Below are 18,908 nucleotides of genomic sequence, written 5' to 3'. Positions count from 1 at the left end.
AAATAGAATAGATTATTTCTTCCATTACAAATAGACCTACCTTTGTAACTGAGAGCTGGGTGCTGCATTGTCTGTATGCATTACGTTATCTATCAAAGTGCTTCTAAATACCAGAACCAACATTTCCACATACATACAGTTAACTTGTATTTCAGTCCATTCACCCAGCACCTATTGGGGAGCAGCATGTCAATCTACAGAAAAAAAAAGACTGCGTGGATTTATTTTACTACATCTACAGGCATAAAATGGAAACATTCATACAATCTGTCCAGTAGAGCCAAAATAAATGTATAAGCTTTCCTCCACAGTAAATATTTCAAGTTGAGCCATATTTGATACAGCTACAATTGCAACCCAAATGCTTTTATCAATAGCCCCTTAAAGCATTTTCATATCCAAATGTTCAAGTATATTATCCCACCACTCAAGAAAAGAGCACTCTCCTAAATCAGAAACAGTATGCAGATATTAATGCTTAATATGTGAACTCGGTTCCTTTCACTGATAAATTTAATATAGTTTTTAATAAAACTAACCATTTCAGCCTCAAAGGTTGTCTCTCAATAACAGGTCCACTGTAACTTAAACCTGCCGATTTCTATAGGCAAAGTGAGCATCAGATCACTTTGAAATAAGCCTCCTACTAAAACAAAATGCTGTTTAATGTTCTACAGTTGTAATTTTCCAGGCAATTTAAAGAGAGAAGGAAGCTACACTATTTTAAGAATAAACACACTGGGAACTGGAAACTTGCATGTGAAAACCATAATTTACAATGCCTGGCATTGGATCTTTTAGTCCAACCTCAAAATTCAAATCTCAGTTTCTAATTCAAGAAGACGTCTGAGCCAAAACCATTAACTAAATGGTCCTTCAGTGGGGAAAGAGTCCATTTTCCAACAATTTCAGATCAAAGTTCTGGGTCTCACATTTACATTTGGGATGGTTATGTCATAAACAATATTTGCATTAGCCTCAGTTTGCTGGTGTCACTAAACCCTTGCCACCAGTCTGTTGTTTCAGGCTTTACACAAACTGACCCTCATTCTTTGCAGAACTGCAGAACAAAGTTTTTATTCATGATTATTAATTCTAATTTTCAGAGATGTTCTTAGAAATTTTTATCCTTCTCATTTTAATGTCATATGTACAAACAGCTGTACTAGAATTTTTGAAAGAAGAAAATAGCCAATGTAGCCAGATAGGACAGTCAGAATTCCAAATCAAGGTGCTGCCACAGTATGTGTCTGGGATTACAGAAGGAGCAGGAGTGACCCAGTTTAGTCACAAGCATACCATGAGAAAAACATGAATTTTCATCAGCTCCTTCCAACCTAGGAACAGAGCAACTCACAGCTTCAACCACGTACAGCAGAGACAGAGCAGAGTGCAGTTAATTTGGCATATTTGGCAGTGTTGCTGCTTGGCCACCATGTTTTCTGTTATCCAGTTGTTCTCTCTCTTCCTGCAGTGCTCAGGGCAAGCTCATGCTGATGGACAGAGGGACAGGGTTCCCATCACAGCCCGCACTGCAGATGTTGCCAGCTGCAGGCTGTAACTTGTCAGATGTTGCCACTGTAAAGGAGGGCTTGGCCAGAGGAAGAGCATTTGCTGCCTGCAGAGCTCCAAAGCAGCACAGCTGGGGCTGTCACTCAGGAAAGGCATCCCCACAGCTATTGCTTATGGTCACTTATGGTCACTTACGGTCACTACTATTATGAGTTCACCATAGAAAGCACAGAGACAGCAAATCCAAGATCAGGTCCTGGGCTTTCAGCAGACCTGAACCCTCTCTACCAAACACCCCAGCCACTGCAAATGACACCAGTGCAGCTGAACACTGAACTAGGCACAGTCTCCTCTCAGGTTATGGTGCTCTGTTTCACAGCACTTTATGCTCTTTACAGACACACATCTTCTGGTCCTGCCCTTCTGCCAGTACTGCCAAAGCACAGCTGCTGTTTCCTGGTTCTTTGCTGACATCTACTTCATCAAATTCCCAGGAAGATACTTTCCTGTGCTTCCCAGTTTGTGTCCAGTACTGCTGGCTGTTGGCAGTAAAAGGACAAAATGTTACAGCACCCAAAGGCAGGCCATGGGGTACGTCCTCCAAATGTGGCAGAGACATAGCGGAAGATGAATCTGAGTGATTCATTACATAACAAAACTCCGGCATCCAAAGACCAGGTTCCTTTCTGAGCATCTAATCAGCTCTATTTTCTGTATATGGACTATCCATAAATTGCCAGCTCAGCCCACAGATGAGTAAAATTTAACTTATACAATAGCAGATGCTAGGGCTTTTTTATTTATTTATTTTTCTTTTTAAGGATTTCACAACCATATAATGTAGAGAAAAATTACTGTCATGCTAAATGTGCTTTCTGATCCCACCCCCCCCCACTGCATATTCCTCAAATAAGTTGACACGTATTATTTTAGTAAAATGGTGATGTTACATACGCCTCTGTGTACACAGTGGGATAATAAATTTGAATTATTTCTAGATGCTCTGATGCAAGTGAACGTTTGAAAGTATATGTTTTAAAGTTCACTCACCCTCAAGTTTTTACTAAACTCAAAGTTCACATGTCAGCTGCACTTTCCTAAACCTGCTCAGTGTCTTACAAAGCTATTCCTTGTGTCAAAATCCAGGTCAAGATTACATGTACATTCCAGCCATTCAGAGAAAATTGATAACTGATTTATCAATATTCACCAACTGATACCACTCAGAGTGAGGCTACTCTGAAGCCTGTCATCTTTGGGATGGGATGGAAATAGAATATTTCAATTGGGAGGGAGCAGTATCAAACAACTTATCCCCCTGCCTCACCAGTTCAGGGCTGAAGTTAAAGCATGTTACTAAGAGTATCTTCCAAATGCCTCTTAAGACTGACAGGCAAGAACCACCTCTTTGGGAAGCTTGTTCCCATGTTTGACCAGCCTCTTGGTAAAGAAATGTTTCCCAAAGTCCAGTCTAAACCTTCCATGGTGCAGTTTTGAACCATTCCTGCACATCCCGTCTCTGGATACCAGCAAGAAGAGCTCAGCACCTTATCTGCTTCCCCCTCTGAAAAGAGTAATGAGTTCACCCCTCAGCCTCTTTTGCTCCAAACAACATAAACCTAGAGCCCTCAGCCTCCCCTCAAAGCCCTTCCAGCCCTTCCACCAGCTTTGTTGCTCTCTGGACACATTCAGGGACCTGCCCTTGCTTCTTAAATTGTGGGGCCAAGCACTGCACACAGCACTCGAGATAAGGCTGTACCAAAGCTGAACACAAATTCACCACTTTTTCCCACCTGTTCATGCTGTGTTTGGTGCAGACCTGCTCCTTATAAATCTTCCTTTCAATTACTTTTAATTCTCTCAGCCTTATTCTGCTTCGCTTGTTTTAATTGCTGTATGAGATTAAATCAACATTTCCTTTCAACCTATGTATGAACATTGTTTGACTGGTCAAATGAGAGCTGAGGATCTTCCCAAAGAAAATATGACATAAAAAATGTAACAGAATTGTCATCTTTAAAGAAAAACATAATTTTAACTGTAACTCATAAAATAATGTGTCTTCCTCCTGTGGTTATTTTAGCAAGCATGTGTCTTATTCCAGACAAACTAGAAGAGAAACTTACCAACCGCTGCATGTTTCAGCATCTCACGGAAAATGTTATCACCATAGTTCAAATTCAAATATAGTTTTCCAGGCTACACTAATTAAAACTGTTTCATTTACAGCAGAGAGGAAAAATGAGGATTTTTTTTTCCAAACTCTTTTCTAAAGACAACTCTCAGGGCAGATTTTCACAAACATTTACATGCCTAAAGACACCTACAGGCATTTTCCACAATTAAGTGCTGGAGTGCTATTAAAACCCAGACAACTATTTGCATTGTTGGGAAATTAAATCCCTCCAAACTCCAGCCCTCCATCCTGCAGCAGGTTACCTTGGAGAAAATTCCAGCACCCAAATATTTGCATATAAATCTGTTCCACAGCAGCTTATGAACAATGCCATAAGCCCCACTGAAGCAGTGGTCACATTTGGCAGTATGTTTATCAGGAAGAAAGAGGGACATACACAGCACCCCAATGCTTATGCCCAAACTTGCCAAACTGCACTTGCTGACAGAGTTTACTTATCACCAAGAGCACTTTTGCCACCTTAAAGTCCTTCAAGAACACCTTACAGAAGTACCAGCCACATCACATTGCTTTGTTCTTCTGGTAATTAATGCTTTATGCTCCTGGTAAATCTGACTCTGATAAAATGCTAAATTAAAAATGAGCAAGCCCTTCTTTTTATCTTCAGAAGTTATAAATTGCATTTATTTCCAAAAGTGTGGAATTTTTTTTTTTTTTTTGCAAGGAGCTTTGAATCTGGACTTGTCCCATAGAAATCACAAATTGTATTTGAGATCACTCGTGCACATGTTTTTATGCATGGTGTGTAAACAAGCACAAGGATTATGGCTTCATTTCCAACGTACCCAGTTCACTAGAGGAAGTTGAAGGCAAAGAGTTGTATTTATTTAGGAAAAAATGTTTTCATTTCTGTGAGCTGCAGTTGTCCAAATAAGAAAGCTCTAGTTTCTTCAATAGAAATGTCAAGCCTGTAACTTGACAGGGACATACAACCTGCAAGGTACTACCAAAAGAACCAGCAAGTTTTTAACAGATGCAACAGTATGGCTCAGCCTCCTGCTTCAGCTGCTAATATAACTTAGTGCATGAGAATATAAAGTGAATTTAAAAACTAAGAGAAAGTCATCTGTTCTACTTTTTCCTATTCAAGTGAAGTAAAAATTATTTAAAATAAATAGAAATTACTGTGACATACACAAACACATGTGCACAGAGAACCATGTGCATGCACAGATTCACAGCCTTGCTCAACCTGAAAAATAAATTTTCTTAAATTGTCATTCCTCTGTGAAGCCAGAAGCAATCTGATGAACTTTACTATTGTGTCAAATCCTTACCTGTGCTACAAGTCCCAGATTTAGCATAAGCACCATACAGAAAGGCAGCCTTTGTAGAGACTCTGGGTAATATATTTTCCTGGTAAACAGATTTTTGCAATAGAAATACCACAGTTTCTATGTATATAGAATTATTATATATTGTCATGGAAAACACTGCATTTCAATGCATCAGTCAAGCTATGTTCATCCAAATATTAAATAGTCACATAACAAGAGATTTAACCTTACAAGTCCTCCAGTGGAGGATCCTTGACTGAAGAACAGTTCAGCCAGATAAACCTGGCCCCAGGAAACTCAGGCCATTCCAGTTGTACTAAAATTTAAAAAGCAGATCACCACAGTCCACTTGTCAAAGGAAAATCTTTTAAACTTAGAATCTCACAAAAAATATCTCTCTTCCCTTCAGAAATACACTAGGTGGATCAACAGAAAAATACATCTGAACACCTGACAGATAAGAATGGCAATTGTCAACTCTCAAACACATTTTTTTTTTTATTTGAGAGATTTCTGGTATTTTACATTAATATTGAGGCTACATTCAAATAAATTTATAGGTTAAATTCTGCCTCAAAAACAAAAGCCCACCTCTCATTCTAAGTCAGTAAAACCCACACTGGCACAAAACTTCCCCTCACCAATATAAATTAAATGCATATCTAGAAAACAGAATTTGGCTCTGATACTGGATCTTAACAGGACACAAACAAAAAATCTTAATACCCAAGATGTCACTCCTGGCAACTTCTGGAAGCCAAAACTTCTGGAAGCTGATATGTTATCAGAAGAAATTTTGTTTCCTTCTTAAGTACATTTCTTTGTTAATCTAGTATCACTGACATACATTTTATATAACATTTTATTTAAATAATATTTTATATGAGGACAAATAAAAAGAATTACATAGATAACACAACATGGGAAATTAAATTTTGAACAATTAAATCTTACTGTACAAAAGCAAGAGGTGGCAGACTCATGGTTAAGCCTATTTTACAAGATAAAATCGTGTTGTGCCTCAAGTCTGTAGCATCTCTGGAGACATCCTCTTATACAGAACTGGTCTTCTGCTACTTACAGACAGCAGAGAATTTTTCAATAAACTTTTTAGATTTAAGGTGGATGCTGGTTTTACATTAGAAATAGCTTTTGTGATATAAAAGACTCAGTTTTGAAAAGATAATGTTTCTTTTGAATACCTTGGTTTTAAAATATGCTCTGTGAGAAAACAGACCTGATTTTTCAAAATGATACATATATCCAGAAAAATTGCTAAGAATTACAAGTACCCAGCAACTACAAAATCGAACTTATAGTTTGACCTAGGCTTTTCAAGAACAGAAGCACCCAAATAAATGCCCCTTCACATTACTGTGTTTTATAGACATAATTAAATAACTTGTTTGTGTGCTCTTGTCTGTTTGCATGCACATGTGCATCCCTGACACTACAGCTTTTACATCTGAGACTTTTTCCAAAGCTGCAGGACTTGGTGAGGTATAAAACTGAATTATCGACAGGTATAGTTGAGCATGTTCATAAATAAGCACATAAATTGAACAGAACTGTACCTGCAAAAAGAGCAGACACTGAATTTTCTTGCTTTTGTAAGAGTCCATTAATATATTAACAGAGGTTTCACATATTTTATACACTCAGATATATACATATATTTTATCAGTAATGTGTGCTTACGTACAGACATATGCAAACATCTGTGTACACTTACCACACACACACTCACATTCCCTTATCTACACACATTCAAGTTCTTTGTTTTCAAAGAAAATGCCACCATTTAATAGACACTGAAATTGGTTCCAGGCTCTCCATGATTTTAGAATTATAGAAAAAGTTAACTTACAACTGGCATTGCATTTGACAAAAAAAAAATCTGGACTTTACAACCAAATTAAAATAAAAGGAAAGACCAAACACATCCCTCACGCTATCAGCTTTCCAATTAGGAATCAAGATATCGGAATGAATCTGGTATAACTGCAAGAGGCAATGGCAGCGTTTTGTGTGAGTGCTTTTTTACAATAGACGTGAACCTTTTGCAAGATGAATTAGTATGAATTTGTGGCAAGCACAAAGTTCTTTCCTAGGCAGGTCACTGCTGAGCTCCTTTCTTCTTCTGCTCCAGCTCCTGCAGGCGTTCCTCACGGCACTGCGCGTGCTGCGTCCCCACTTTGTGCGCTGTCTCGGTGGCTGCAATGTCAATCTGGGCATACCGGGACGATCCACTCCCTGAAACACCAAGTGGCATCCTGTAAAAGACTGCATCCCTTGCATATTCCTGAGTAAAAAAGCTGTTCTGACAATTCCTCCATGGATTTCCTGGATTAATTTTTTCCAGTATTATAGAAAGCTATATAAAGAGAGTAAGGTGATAACAATATCTGAAACAAAACACCTCGAAAGCTTTGTTATCTACATATTTTAGTTGTCTGGTTTTCCTCAAATAAGCAAATGAACCTCTTGCATTTCTGCCCCAGGTTCAAATCTCCACCCCTATTACTTCTATTACTCCCAGTCAATGAAATAATTGAGCTTGGCTCTTCCACTTCTGGGAGGCTTCCTCACCAGGCTATGAATCAGGAAATGAACACCTGGTATTTGAACAGAAAACACTTGTGGCAGCTGGCAGTGTTCTTTGTCTGGATCAGGCAACCTGTGAATGTTTGCAAGAGCAACCACCTTCAGCCTCACACAGAATGACACTTCAGCTCATTTTTCTTGGAGACAGGGGAGACAAAAGCTGCATCAGTCTGTTAAGTTATATAGTTCTATATACTAGACATATAAGGCTAGAGGCTGGGAAAACTTTAATGTGAAAAAAAAATATTTCTGGTCATTAAAGGAACCTTTGAAGTTACACAATTTGAGTGGGAGAGTAGTTGACATTTAGGAAAATTTATAGCCTTTAATTCTTCATTTTTAATGCCTTGGTTCATTGTCCTTAAAACTAAGAGAAAATATTGTTTTTACATTTCAACAGGATGTTGTAGAGACAGCTACATTAAGGTCTGAGAGAAGCTTAGACTTACTTAATAAAAAACATAAAAACATTTAAAAAGCAATGTGAAAAGTGCTAGCATTTCAAAGTTCATAAAATTGCTGAAATTAGAAGTGTAAAAATTAAAATCTTTATAGCTGAGAAGTATAGATGGAAAACCCATCAATACAAAATGCAATCAATTAAATGCCAAATTCTGATGAGGGGCTTTCTATAGCAAGGACTGCATCTCTAAATGACAACACATGGCAGATCTATTGCGTGTGTATGTGCTAATTGCCCAAGTTAAGCATTAGAAGGAAAATACCCAATCCAAACAAAATAATTTTTTTAAAAAAACAACAAAAACATTAAAAAATGAAATAATTTGCATTTTCTCTGTAGAGCTTTCACACACCCTCATAGAGAGCAGTTAGAAGAACACTGTGTTCTGTTCTGAATTATTTGCTGCATGGCTCCACAGCCAGTGTCTTCAGGAGCAAGCCCTGTACACCCACACCCACAGCCCTGCTTCTGAAGCCAAGAAAGAAAAATGAGGTAAGTGTATTTGTAATACGCAATGAAAATCTTGAGAACACAAGCAAATTACTGTCTTTCAAACTCCTGAGTTTGAAATGTTGACTTTAGAAGGAGCGCAGATACAATTACCTGTCAAAGGAAAGCAACACCTTATAGAACTTCATTACTCAAAAATCTTTTCCAAGAAGAGATGCCAATTAAAAAAATGCCTCAGAAACAGGGGTTGAACAGGGTTCAGCTCCTCTGTTTGCAGAAGCCTGTGGGTAGATCATTGTTGTTGGAATCATTAAGGTTGGAAAAGACCTCCAAATGATCGAGTAAAGCTCTGACCAAGCTCCACCATCAACTAAGCCACAGTACTAAGTGCCACATAAGTCATCTTTTGGACAGTTAAAGGAATGATGACTCCATCACTTCCCTGGGAAGCCTGACCATCCTTTCAGTGAAAAATTCTTCCTGATGTCAAACCTGAACCTCCATTGGGCAGCTTGAGGCCATGTCCTCTCCTGTCGTTGTTGCCTGGGAGAAGAGGCCAACCCCCACCTGATTACAAACTCCTTTCAGGCAGTTGTGAGAATGATAAGGTCCCCCCTGAACCTCCTTTTCTCCAGGCTGAACACCCCCAGCTTCCTCATCTGGTCCCTATATGAAATCAGGATTCCACATATCCCATACATTCTGCATATTCTTTGCTGTTTAAAAGTAGACTTCCTTACCTCTTATGCTTGTGCTAGACTCTTGAAGTTCCAGTTCCATGTAGTGAAGCTGTTTTTTGGAAGTAGGGCTGACAGGAATATTGACATAGGTGGCTGTCTCACTGTGGGGTCGATCTGGTGTAGGGACATCAGCTGAATAACCTACTGCCCCTTCTGAAATAAGTAACAAGTTACAACAGTCACTGCTTGCAATGACCAGTGATCCAGTTCATTCAGACACACTGAAAGCAAATGCTGAGCAGCAGCAACTCTGCTCACCAAACAGGACATTCCTCAGGGGTAGATGGGACATGATAAAAGCAAAGTTAAATATCCTGAGACACTGATCAAGTCAGGATCTATGCAGAAGGCCACAGACAAGATCTTCCTGTGTTGTGGCAGAAGGCAAACACTCTGCAGATCCTCTAACAGCAGCACTACCTTACAAGGCCTCCACCTCTACCTTAGGTTAGTAAAGCTTTATATGAAGTAATTTGTTCTAGGAAGATGTGAACTACTTTATAATCTGCAAGACAGAGAGCAAAATCAGTAGAGGTTCTTAAAGCATGTCCCAAAAACAGGGACTGAAGAGCTGTTTCAAGCAAAGGGACGGCAAACTTGAGGAGACAACACTGTGACATTTCCCTGTGTCAGGGGAGACATTTCCCTGTGCAGAAATGGAAAATATAGGAATGATGCCAAATGAGGACAACAAAGTATTGAAGGACTTTGAATGAAAGTATTGCAGGAAAAAAATTGTGGAAAAACCCTTTTAAATAGTAAAGATTACAAGAAGTTTAGAGGAAAGCCCACAGAGTTTTGTAGAAGTTTCTAAAAAACACACAGACTAACACCTACTAGGAAACAGTTCCTATAAAACAATTTTTACTTAAAAACAAACTTTTTTGTCTTTTTTTGGTTTGATTCTCAAGACCTCATCTAGCCTTGCTTTCAATTATTTTAATTTTGTCTGCCTGTTCAGTCCAGTTGGAGTCCTTAGCCTTAAAGACTTTCTACCTTTAAGTCAGTTTAAGACAGAGGAGTGCAGAGGGAAAACATCATCACTTTGAGGTTTGCCTTTTTCATGAAGTTCTCCTCTTAAGCTCTTCCTTGTCCCCACAAAGAACTCATATCAAATCTTTTTTTGTCCAAACTTCTGCTTTTCCATTTTGCCCATTTAGACACTACTGAAATGTGAATGGAGAGGTAGTAAGGTATCAAAGCATTTTAGAGCATAGGGGAAAATGACTTCTTGTATCCAGACAACAGCAGTTGTGAATAACCATTGAGGGAAACTTCACCTTCTTGGAAGTATTATGAGTAGCAGAGATAACTTATACAATGTTAGGCAACAGTATGGGTATGTTCCAGGATAATTGAATCTCCCCAGGCTTAAACTGTTTAAATCAAAGGAGTCTACTATACAGTCCAAAAGCTGAAAAGACTGGAAATTTGGCCAATTTTCTCACAGATTTTCATTTAAAAAACAGGAAAATCCAAAAACTATACAAATATTTCTCTGTCAGTCAGACTTCAAGATGTTGTTGCAAAGCAAGATTAGGAACAAAATGACAAAATCAATACAGAAATGAATGCAGAAGGAATTTTTATATTTTCATCAAACATCATTCTCAGAAATTATTTTCAATTATTGTGTCCAAAGTATTGCAAAGGAATTTGGCCTGATTGAGCAAGAAGAGAGAAAAATCATTGCATTGACAACTTGCATCACAAAAGGTTAGAAGTTGCAGGCAAGTGACAATCTTAAGTACAGTCACGAACAGTCATGAAGGAAAAGATAATTTTTGAAGTCTTTCTGTCTGCTGTTAGAGTGATGTAACAGAAGTGTTAAGTGAAGCACTCTCAAAGTTAGCTAGCATGAAAACTAGCAAGATCCCCTATAGAACTAAATAGTTAATGGGTTTAAGGAAGTTGAACATTATACCTGATGCAAACAAACCAAGTGATTTTCCTGAGAGCTAAAAAGCTACACATGGAGAATTGGTAGGGCTTTGTGCAAGAAAAGCAGAAGAAACACACAGAAAAAAAAAACAAAAAAAAAAAAAACAAAACAAAAAAAACCAACAACCTAAAAGCTGGCAACAGTCAAATATTCTTCTCAAAGGAGGAAGTAGAAGGAAAAAAAAGAAAAAAACAGTTGGGCAAACTGGAATGGAAGGAAGGGAAAAGCCTTCTGTTTTTCAGTCAGTGCTGTCTTAGTAGAAACTGCTTTCTTTGTATGCACAGGAATACTTGGTTTTCATTTTTCCTTAAAAATAAAACCAAACAAAACAAACCTTTTTAGGCACTGAAAACTGGCTTTTATTTGCTGGAAGAGAAGGGTTTATTTAAAAAGCACAAAACAGTCAAATGTTCCTACTAATGCAAACATGGTGCACAGAGCGAGTCATGGGCAGTGCTTTCAGCAGCCCCTCCTGGGTGGACAGGGACAGGAGGTGCTTCCAAGAGGGGTCAGAGGGCCAGTATTTGAGAACATTGTGAAAAGAGGATTTGAGAGGAAAACAGACCACAATGCATGGTTACACCATTCTGAAAGAACTGGTAGAATATCAAGATTGCTTGAAGAGAAAGGGGGAAACTGTAGGAATCAAAAGAGATAGTCAAGCAAGTAACAGGAGAAAAGTAAAAATGAAAATTCAGTGGCCCTCAACTGAGAGGAAAAGAAATAAAAGGACTATAATTGGGGAGGGAAGAAGAAAGTTATATTTGAAACTGGTGTTGCAGTCTTTCTTTCATCAAGTGTTATTTATATTTTCTACCCAATATAGACACCATTCTCAGAAATGAACAATAAACTACACAGAAAGAAAACCAGCACTATAAATGCAGCCCAAAGATAAGTGTATGTGCGAGCATGCATGTAAAGCTGAGATGTTCAAAGGGCAACAATTCAAAAATCACACTTAGAAGAGACCTCAACAATAAAAAAAAGGGAAAATTAAAAAGAAACAGGAGTTGTTAGTGACCTCTGACACAAAAATCTGTACTCACCAGGTTCCTCAGAACTAGTTGGAGTTCCAGGTTCTGAAGGAAGTGTTAGTATCTCATATCCACCTTTAGGACCTAGAAAACAGGAATACTGTTAATGGCTTTGGATTTAAGAATTTTACAATATAGTCAAAGCCTATTCTTTTCTGGTTTTGACTTGTAACCTTTTAAACTAAATCAGACAGAATAATCTCAGAAAGCACAAACAGTGGCTAGTGCTGACTTTTCTGTAATGGTGAAGTCAGCATTTCCTCATGAGTGTAACACCAAGGAAACAAAATTTAGGACACTTTTACAACTATTCACACTGAAGGCCACTGAAGTCAACAGCAGTGCATTTTGCTGTACATCAGTGTGGGAGCAGAGCTATCTTGCATGCATGATTCAGGGAGAAATGCGTGGGTGATCTTGGGAGCACCTGTAAGACTCTTGTTAAAATTCCACCTCCAGCATGATGGATAACTTCTTGATTTCTGAAAAAACATCAATAATGCTTAAGCTAGCCTTTACAAAGAGAACTTTGCTTTCCAAGCTCAAATCACCATGTTTACATAGAAGTCAGGCTGCACAACATCATTGGTCTTTCCTGAGCATGAAGCTGAAAAGAGATGCCTATAGTTCTTCACTATTACAGACTCCATCCCAGATAAAACCAGGCAAACAAAAATGCTGTGTCCATAGAATGAACATATTGCAATTAATTTTGAATGACAAACACACATAATTCTATCTGCTGGCAGTGTTTTTTTCCTCCATTATTATAAAGAAGTATATTTAAATGTAGTGGGTGTTTTTTCCCAGCATATCATTGTTAGAGTACAGGATTTCTTATGGTCTGAGGTGAATTTTTTTTGGTGGGTGCCCTTTGTTAAAGTGATGGCAGCATTTTACTGCTGTGAATAAGATTACTGCTTATACTCAGTCACTTATCTCATCTGTCACTGCCTCTTCTAAACTTATCCCATCTGTCAATGCCTTTCTGACAAAAACTCCTCAAAGCAAAAAACCCAAAGAAATACGTAAGCCTTACAAAGGGAATCAAATCATGCATTACCCTAAATTATTTTAAACTTCAGAAATTATTAAAGTTTAAATTAGTTTCAATTTACATGCACACACATACCTCATAATTACTTTTACTTACCAGCTTGGAGACTGTGCCCTCTATGCACTTTCAAAGACCCAGAAGCTGCCAAGACAGAAGCACCACCTGTTTTCAAACAAAGAGATTCATTAAATTGAAATACCTGTTTCATTTTTAGCAGGTGTTTCTGAAATAGCTAGAAAAAAAAAATACAACAAAACACAAAGAATTACAGGTCATTGTTCTTCATTCAGGCAATTTTTTTTTTTTAGGGTTTTTTTTGTGGTTTTTTTTATTTTTTTAGTTTTTTGCTAAATTCTTTATCCTGAGTTTGTGGCATTAGAATCTAATTTAGTTGTTTTCTTTCTTTAGAGAGAAAGGAAGGCTTCTATTAACCCCAAGGATGCTGTCCATCCCTGCTTGTGGTGGGTACTACCTTCCTCACAGGGAAAGCTGTCTTGAGCTAAGAAGTAAAATGACAACAAGAACTGAATTAGGAGATCCTTTGCAATCCATAATGCAGCTTTAGCAACAAAAGTTAAAGTGTTCATTAAAATCTGGTCAGACTGGATCCAAAACCTAAGAGAATGAGAAAACTTCCACACTTCAGGGGTCCCCCACCCATGTTTAGACGTGGACACACCAGGCCAGGGGCAAGGGAACACAAGGGATCTGGTTTGTGGGGATTGAATCCAGGCCACAGCACGTTCTTGTGAAACAACCTCCCAGTGTTCCAGCCAGGAAAGCTTTTCCATGGGCCAGATGGCACAGCCAACCTCCCTTCCCCAGCCTGATTCTGGCCAGCAGGAAGCTGCCGTATGGAAATTTGAGGAAACAAGAGCTATCAGCTCAGAAACCTGCAGGGTGGTGCCCAGCACTGCGGCTTGTTGCGCACACACATTCCTCCTTTCACCGGCAAACCCAGCAGCATCATCCCCTCCTGCTGCCTGTGAGCATCACTGCCCTGGGGTCTCTCTCCCAGATCTGCCCTAAAGCACGACAATCACCCCATCCAGCCCTGAATCTCTGCTCTCTGCTGCTGCCACTGTGGACACCTGAGCAGAGCCGAGTGGAATTTACTTCCTGGCAGGAATAATGGTGAGGGAAGTTCTGGTGCGGAGCTGGAGCTGCGCAGGGGCCGGGTGGGCGGCTGGGGGTGTGAGGAGCCCTGCCACGGGTGACAGGGCGGCTCTGCCATGTGCTGCGCTAAACAGATAAAATTAACACTCCTCTAAGCTGCTCAATAGGCTCTGAGCAGGTGAGACACCGCTCTGCACATTGTTTTTAAAATAGCGTCCAAAAATTACCACAGCTCTTATGCAACATGAAGAAATTCTGTAAGATAAATATTCTGAAATATCTTAGAAAACTGCACGGCCTGGGAATCTAAAGAAAATGGCAATTTCTTTTTTTTTTTTTTTTCCTCCTGTATAAAGTATACATACCTTCTAGATTTAGAATTTTAATTCTAAATCTAAGAGTTTCCAAGCTTGTAAAATTAATCCTACAGTTTTATAAAATGAATTGAAAAAAACCACTCATTATTTCACTTAATAAGGACAATCGATTAAAATAATAAAAAATTATTTCAAAAGGGCACAACTGAACTAAAGCCTTTAGTTTGTTCTCTTTATGTACATGAAAGCATATACAGGGTAATCCAAGGCTACAAAGTTCCATTTTAAAGTATGCCAAACTGAGAATCTGATTTTGTATTTTAACAAATGAGATCAGACTGTAGAACCTTTACAGATTGTGGAACTCTGGTGAGGACTTAACACCTAAAAATGTTACTTGGAATTTTGTTTTTAACAAGACTGCTGATAAAAATAAATGCAAAAATAGGACAGCCCCAGGCTAGCTGATTTACTTATATTTTTACTTTAACTCATCTTCCTTTTTCTCTCATCAGTGCATCCTCTCTCTGCATTAAAAACATCAGAATATGGTTTATGAAGCCAAAAGCCTCACCTTCCTTTGGAGAAAGATTACAGTCATGCTAATTCCAGCTTCATCACAAAACTCGTGTGGGGTTGAGGGTATTTTTCCCCTCAAAAACTTATGGCAATTCAGCAGAAATTATTCCAGAGGCATTGTGGATTTTTAACCAACATTTTTAGGATTTGTGAAGAACACGTGGGACTTGAAAGGAGATTTAAAATAATAAGAAATTCCAATCCATTTATGGTCAAGATTAAATTTTCCCATTCAGAGCTTATTTAAAAGAACCATGTTAATGTTTCAGGATTTGACCTGTTACATTTTCCTTATTTTCAAATCTGGCAACTAACAAATATTTACATAGTCAAATCTCTCAGGGAATCTTTTTTGAAGCTTTGAACTTCATCGTATAAACACATATCAACAGAGATCAACCTAGATATTTACTTCCTTCTTCTTTTCAGCTCTATAACTGTATAAACTGGTTTGTTTCTTATTCATTAATTCTAGGATAACACTTGCAGGAATGGAAAAAGCAAGTTAGAAAGATACATTTCTTAGCAAATAAAGTATCCAGCAGGAGACAGACACTCCCATTATTCTTTTCATTTTACAAGGGATTGTTAAGAATTTATTTTTTTTTTCAGTTTCCCCTGCCATCCAGTTCTGTGTGGCTGACTCGCTCAAGTCTTTGTCAGATCTGAGTATCTCATCAAGAGAGTTACTTCTGTTCTACTCTCCTCAGTGTGTAAGAGGAAGAAGATATTCAACATGTGACAAAATTAAAATAATCTGCAGGATATTTTGAATTCTGACATTTGATTAGACTCAAAAGTTTAATGTAGCTCAGTGAAGACAACAACTATTTGAAATATTTTTCTAACTTTATAGTTATTGCTTTATGCCCATTCTTCAAAAATAAGGACAGTTTACAGCACATGTGCTACAAGAAAGAGCCATGAAAAAAAAAGAAACCAACCAAAAAAAAAACCAGAGGGAAGATGGAATATAAACTATAAACTGAGCTCAGACAGTTTACATTTTCAAATCTTCTGGCCTATCATTGCATGACCACTGAGGAGACACACACAGCCCTGCACTGCATTTACCAAGCGATCACTTCTCACTGCCCACTTCAGGTCACAAACTCTTCAGGTCTATAAAACTTCCTGACAAGGAGTCAGGACAGAAGAAAACACCACATTCTGTGATAAAACCCTGTTTCTTGCTGAATTAAAACTTGCTTTATTTTGAAGAACTTTGACCCACTCACTCAAGCAACATTCCCATCTCCTTTGAAAACAGATACCTTGCTTAAAAGAGCATCCAAAGGCCAAAGAGGCTGACTGACAGGAGAAACCCTGCAAGTACACCAGGAGGTTGTTTCATGTAAATGTAATAGGAGACTTCCTGCTGCTGTATATTTGCCCTACAAAACTTCCCTGTTTGTTCTCTTCGATTTTCAAAGCAATTTCATATATTTTCTGCTATACAAATGGCATTATCTGCAAGACATAAAAGCTGAAGGGGATTCTTAACAATGCTTACTTGATCTACAGATTTCTCCATATTAAGCAATGTCTTCTCTCTCTAACAGACAACTTTAAAAGTGGTAGAATCTCTCAAAATTAGAAATGCATTCAAGCACTCTGTTCAAATATTGCTCCTCAAAAATGTCTATTTAGTCTGTGTAAAAAAATAACAGAGGATCTAACTACCTCTAGCTATTATTCATCTTCCCATGCTGTGGGCAATTCCAGTCCAGCCTCCTATCCTTAAAAATGCAAAAGCATTAAACTAGAATTATTATCATTTTCCTCTGCCAGGAAATTCAGTTTCCTGGGTTTTTTTTTTGGTTTTGTTGTTTTGGGTTTTTTTTAAATACACCTTCAAAGATTCTTTGAATACATTTAATTCAAAAATCTTGATACACGTGAAGGTCAGGACCTACAATGGCCAGGGATGAAGGTCACACACAAAACCAATTTATTTTTTTTTTTTTAAATTGAGATAATCACTATATGTGCAAATAAGGTCCTCATCTTTGTGTTCTAGGAGGTTGGGATATGTAATTTCCCCAGATTTCAGTGTCAGAGAAGACATGGGGAAGCAAATCATGAATAAATAAAGGACAGGACTAGAGGGTCACTGTGTCACTTTCTCATCAATTTCTGTCACCCCCTATGCAGAGAACAGGAACCTGCTGGAACTCTGCTCAGCCCAGAGGATGAAGCAGCAGAACTGGATCATTCACTGGCATGGTTTCCCCACAGTTTTCTTTCCCCCCTGGAAAATGGCCCCCCTTACTTCAGACAGACACCAAAGCAAACTTATAGCTTGTAAATGCAATATGCATTTTAATCAGCTTACTTTTCCTGAGCTCCTATTTTTCTTCCCTTATAGAAATATTTTGAGTGCACTTGTAGAATAAAGCAGGACCAAGAAAGAGCATGTCATATTATGGCAGGGTTTAATTAATCAGTTTTTCATTAGAATGATGCTTTTCTATTACAGAGTTTAGCCCTATAAGGTATGACATCACATACCTATTGTGGACACTGTTCAACACAGTCCTTTACTGGCTCAATAAAAATATCAGAGTGCACTTGATCTTCCTACATCTGAAGAGCTGACAGCATAAATCCTGAAAAAAGTGAGAATTGTAAATTGTTTTCAACCTAAGCAATAATAACCACCACAGTATGGCCCAGATTCCTCCTTCTCATTGCTCTGAATTAATTCCTTAAAAGCTGACTCCTAAGCTTGGAATAAAAGTATCATGCTGCATAGGTATGCAATAAAAATATTTTAAAATGCACAAAAAAGCACCTAGTTTTCCATCAGAAAAGCTAAGCTGTCAGACAGCTGACTTCATTTTCAGCACCTGTTATATATTTAATTTTATTCTTTCTTCTTGTCTGCCTGCCTGGAGTCCCTCCCTACCTAAGAAAAATTTAATAGAGATACATAGTTCATAGTCAACATTCAGGTGATATTTTAGCTGAATTCCAATCCACGGTATTGCTTTATGTTTATTCCTTAATTCATCCCCTCAGAACATTTCCCAACAAGCATTGTGTAGGTTTTGTATTGCAAGCTAAGAGGCTGTCAGAGAGCAAGAGTGTCTGTTGCAACGCTGAAGGATTTCCTCCTATGGAATAAAGGGGGAAATGGAAAAGAAGAGAGACAATTTATAAGTCAAAAAGCAATATGGAAAGTGCACTGCTTCCCTGGGAGCATATTTGTTACTTGTCCAATACAACATTCAATTCTGTCTTTTGCAAAGCCAGAGCCCATGGCACAGAGGCACAGGGAGATCAGACCTCCCCCCAGGAAAGTTTAATTTGAGTGTTGAAATACTCAGGGCTGGGAATGGCTCATGGGAATGCCCAGGCAACCAATTCCCCTGTGGGAATGTGGAAAGGATGAAAGTTTCTGAAATATGGTGCAGAGAGCTGGCGTGAAATGCCTTCTCCAGGGACTGCAGTGTCCCTAAGCACTTCTGAAAGCTATTCCAGCTACCAGCTTCCCTTCTCTAAATAGGAGTCTTGGGATTCAGGCTGCTCAGCTCATTTGGAAGGGATTGGCAGCTAAGGACAGAAATAGTGGCATTTCCCTAAGGACAAAAATAGTGGCATTTCCCCTCCACACA

The 18,908-nt window shown here is 38.4% G+C and overlaps 1 protein-coding gene across 3 annotated transcripts in view; it reads right to left on the bottom strand.

Annotated features, from left to right (window-relative positions):
- Positions 1 to 5,456: 5,456 nt before the first annotated feature.
- The window catches only part of DOK7 (docking protein 7), a 58,758-nt gene continuing 45,306 nt past the window's right edge, over positions 5,457 to 18,908 (bottom strand). For all 3 annotated transcript variants that reach the window (XM_014263146.2, XM_005517873.3, XM_088056859.1), the window contains 4 exons: positions 13,376 to 13,441; positions 12,235 to 12,306; positions 9,244 to 9,396; positions 5,457 to 7,239 (listed from right to left, as the gene is read on the bottom strand). In XM_014263146.2, coding sequence (XP_014118621.1) covers positions 7,103 to 7,239; positions 9,244 to 9,396; positions 12,235 to 12,306; positions 13,376 to 13,441 — 428 coding nt within the window. In that variant the 3' untranslated portion in view covers positions 5,457 to 7,102. The remainder of the gene's footprint in view (positions 7,240 to 9,243; positions 9,397 to 12,234; positions 12,307 to 13,375; positions 13,442 to 18,908) is intronic.

Source organism: Pseudopodoces humilis, chromosome 6, assembly GCF_049639895.1.
Source record: "Pseudopodoces humilis isolate 2021_Gansu_Grassland_sample_001 chromosome 6, ASM4963989v1, whole genome shotgun sequence".
Classification (NCBI taxonomy): Eukaryota; Metazoa; Chordata; class Aves; order Passeriformes; family Paridae; genus Pseudopodoces; species Pseudopodoces humilis.
The sequence above is the reverse complement of the archived record's forward strand: the minus strand, read 5'-3'. Positions and strand labels throughout refer to the sequence as shown.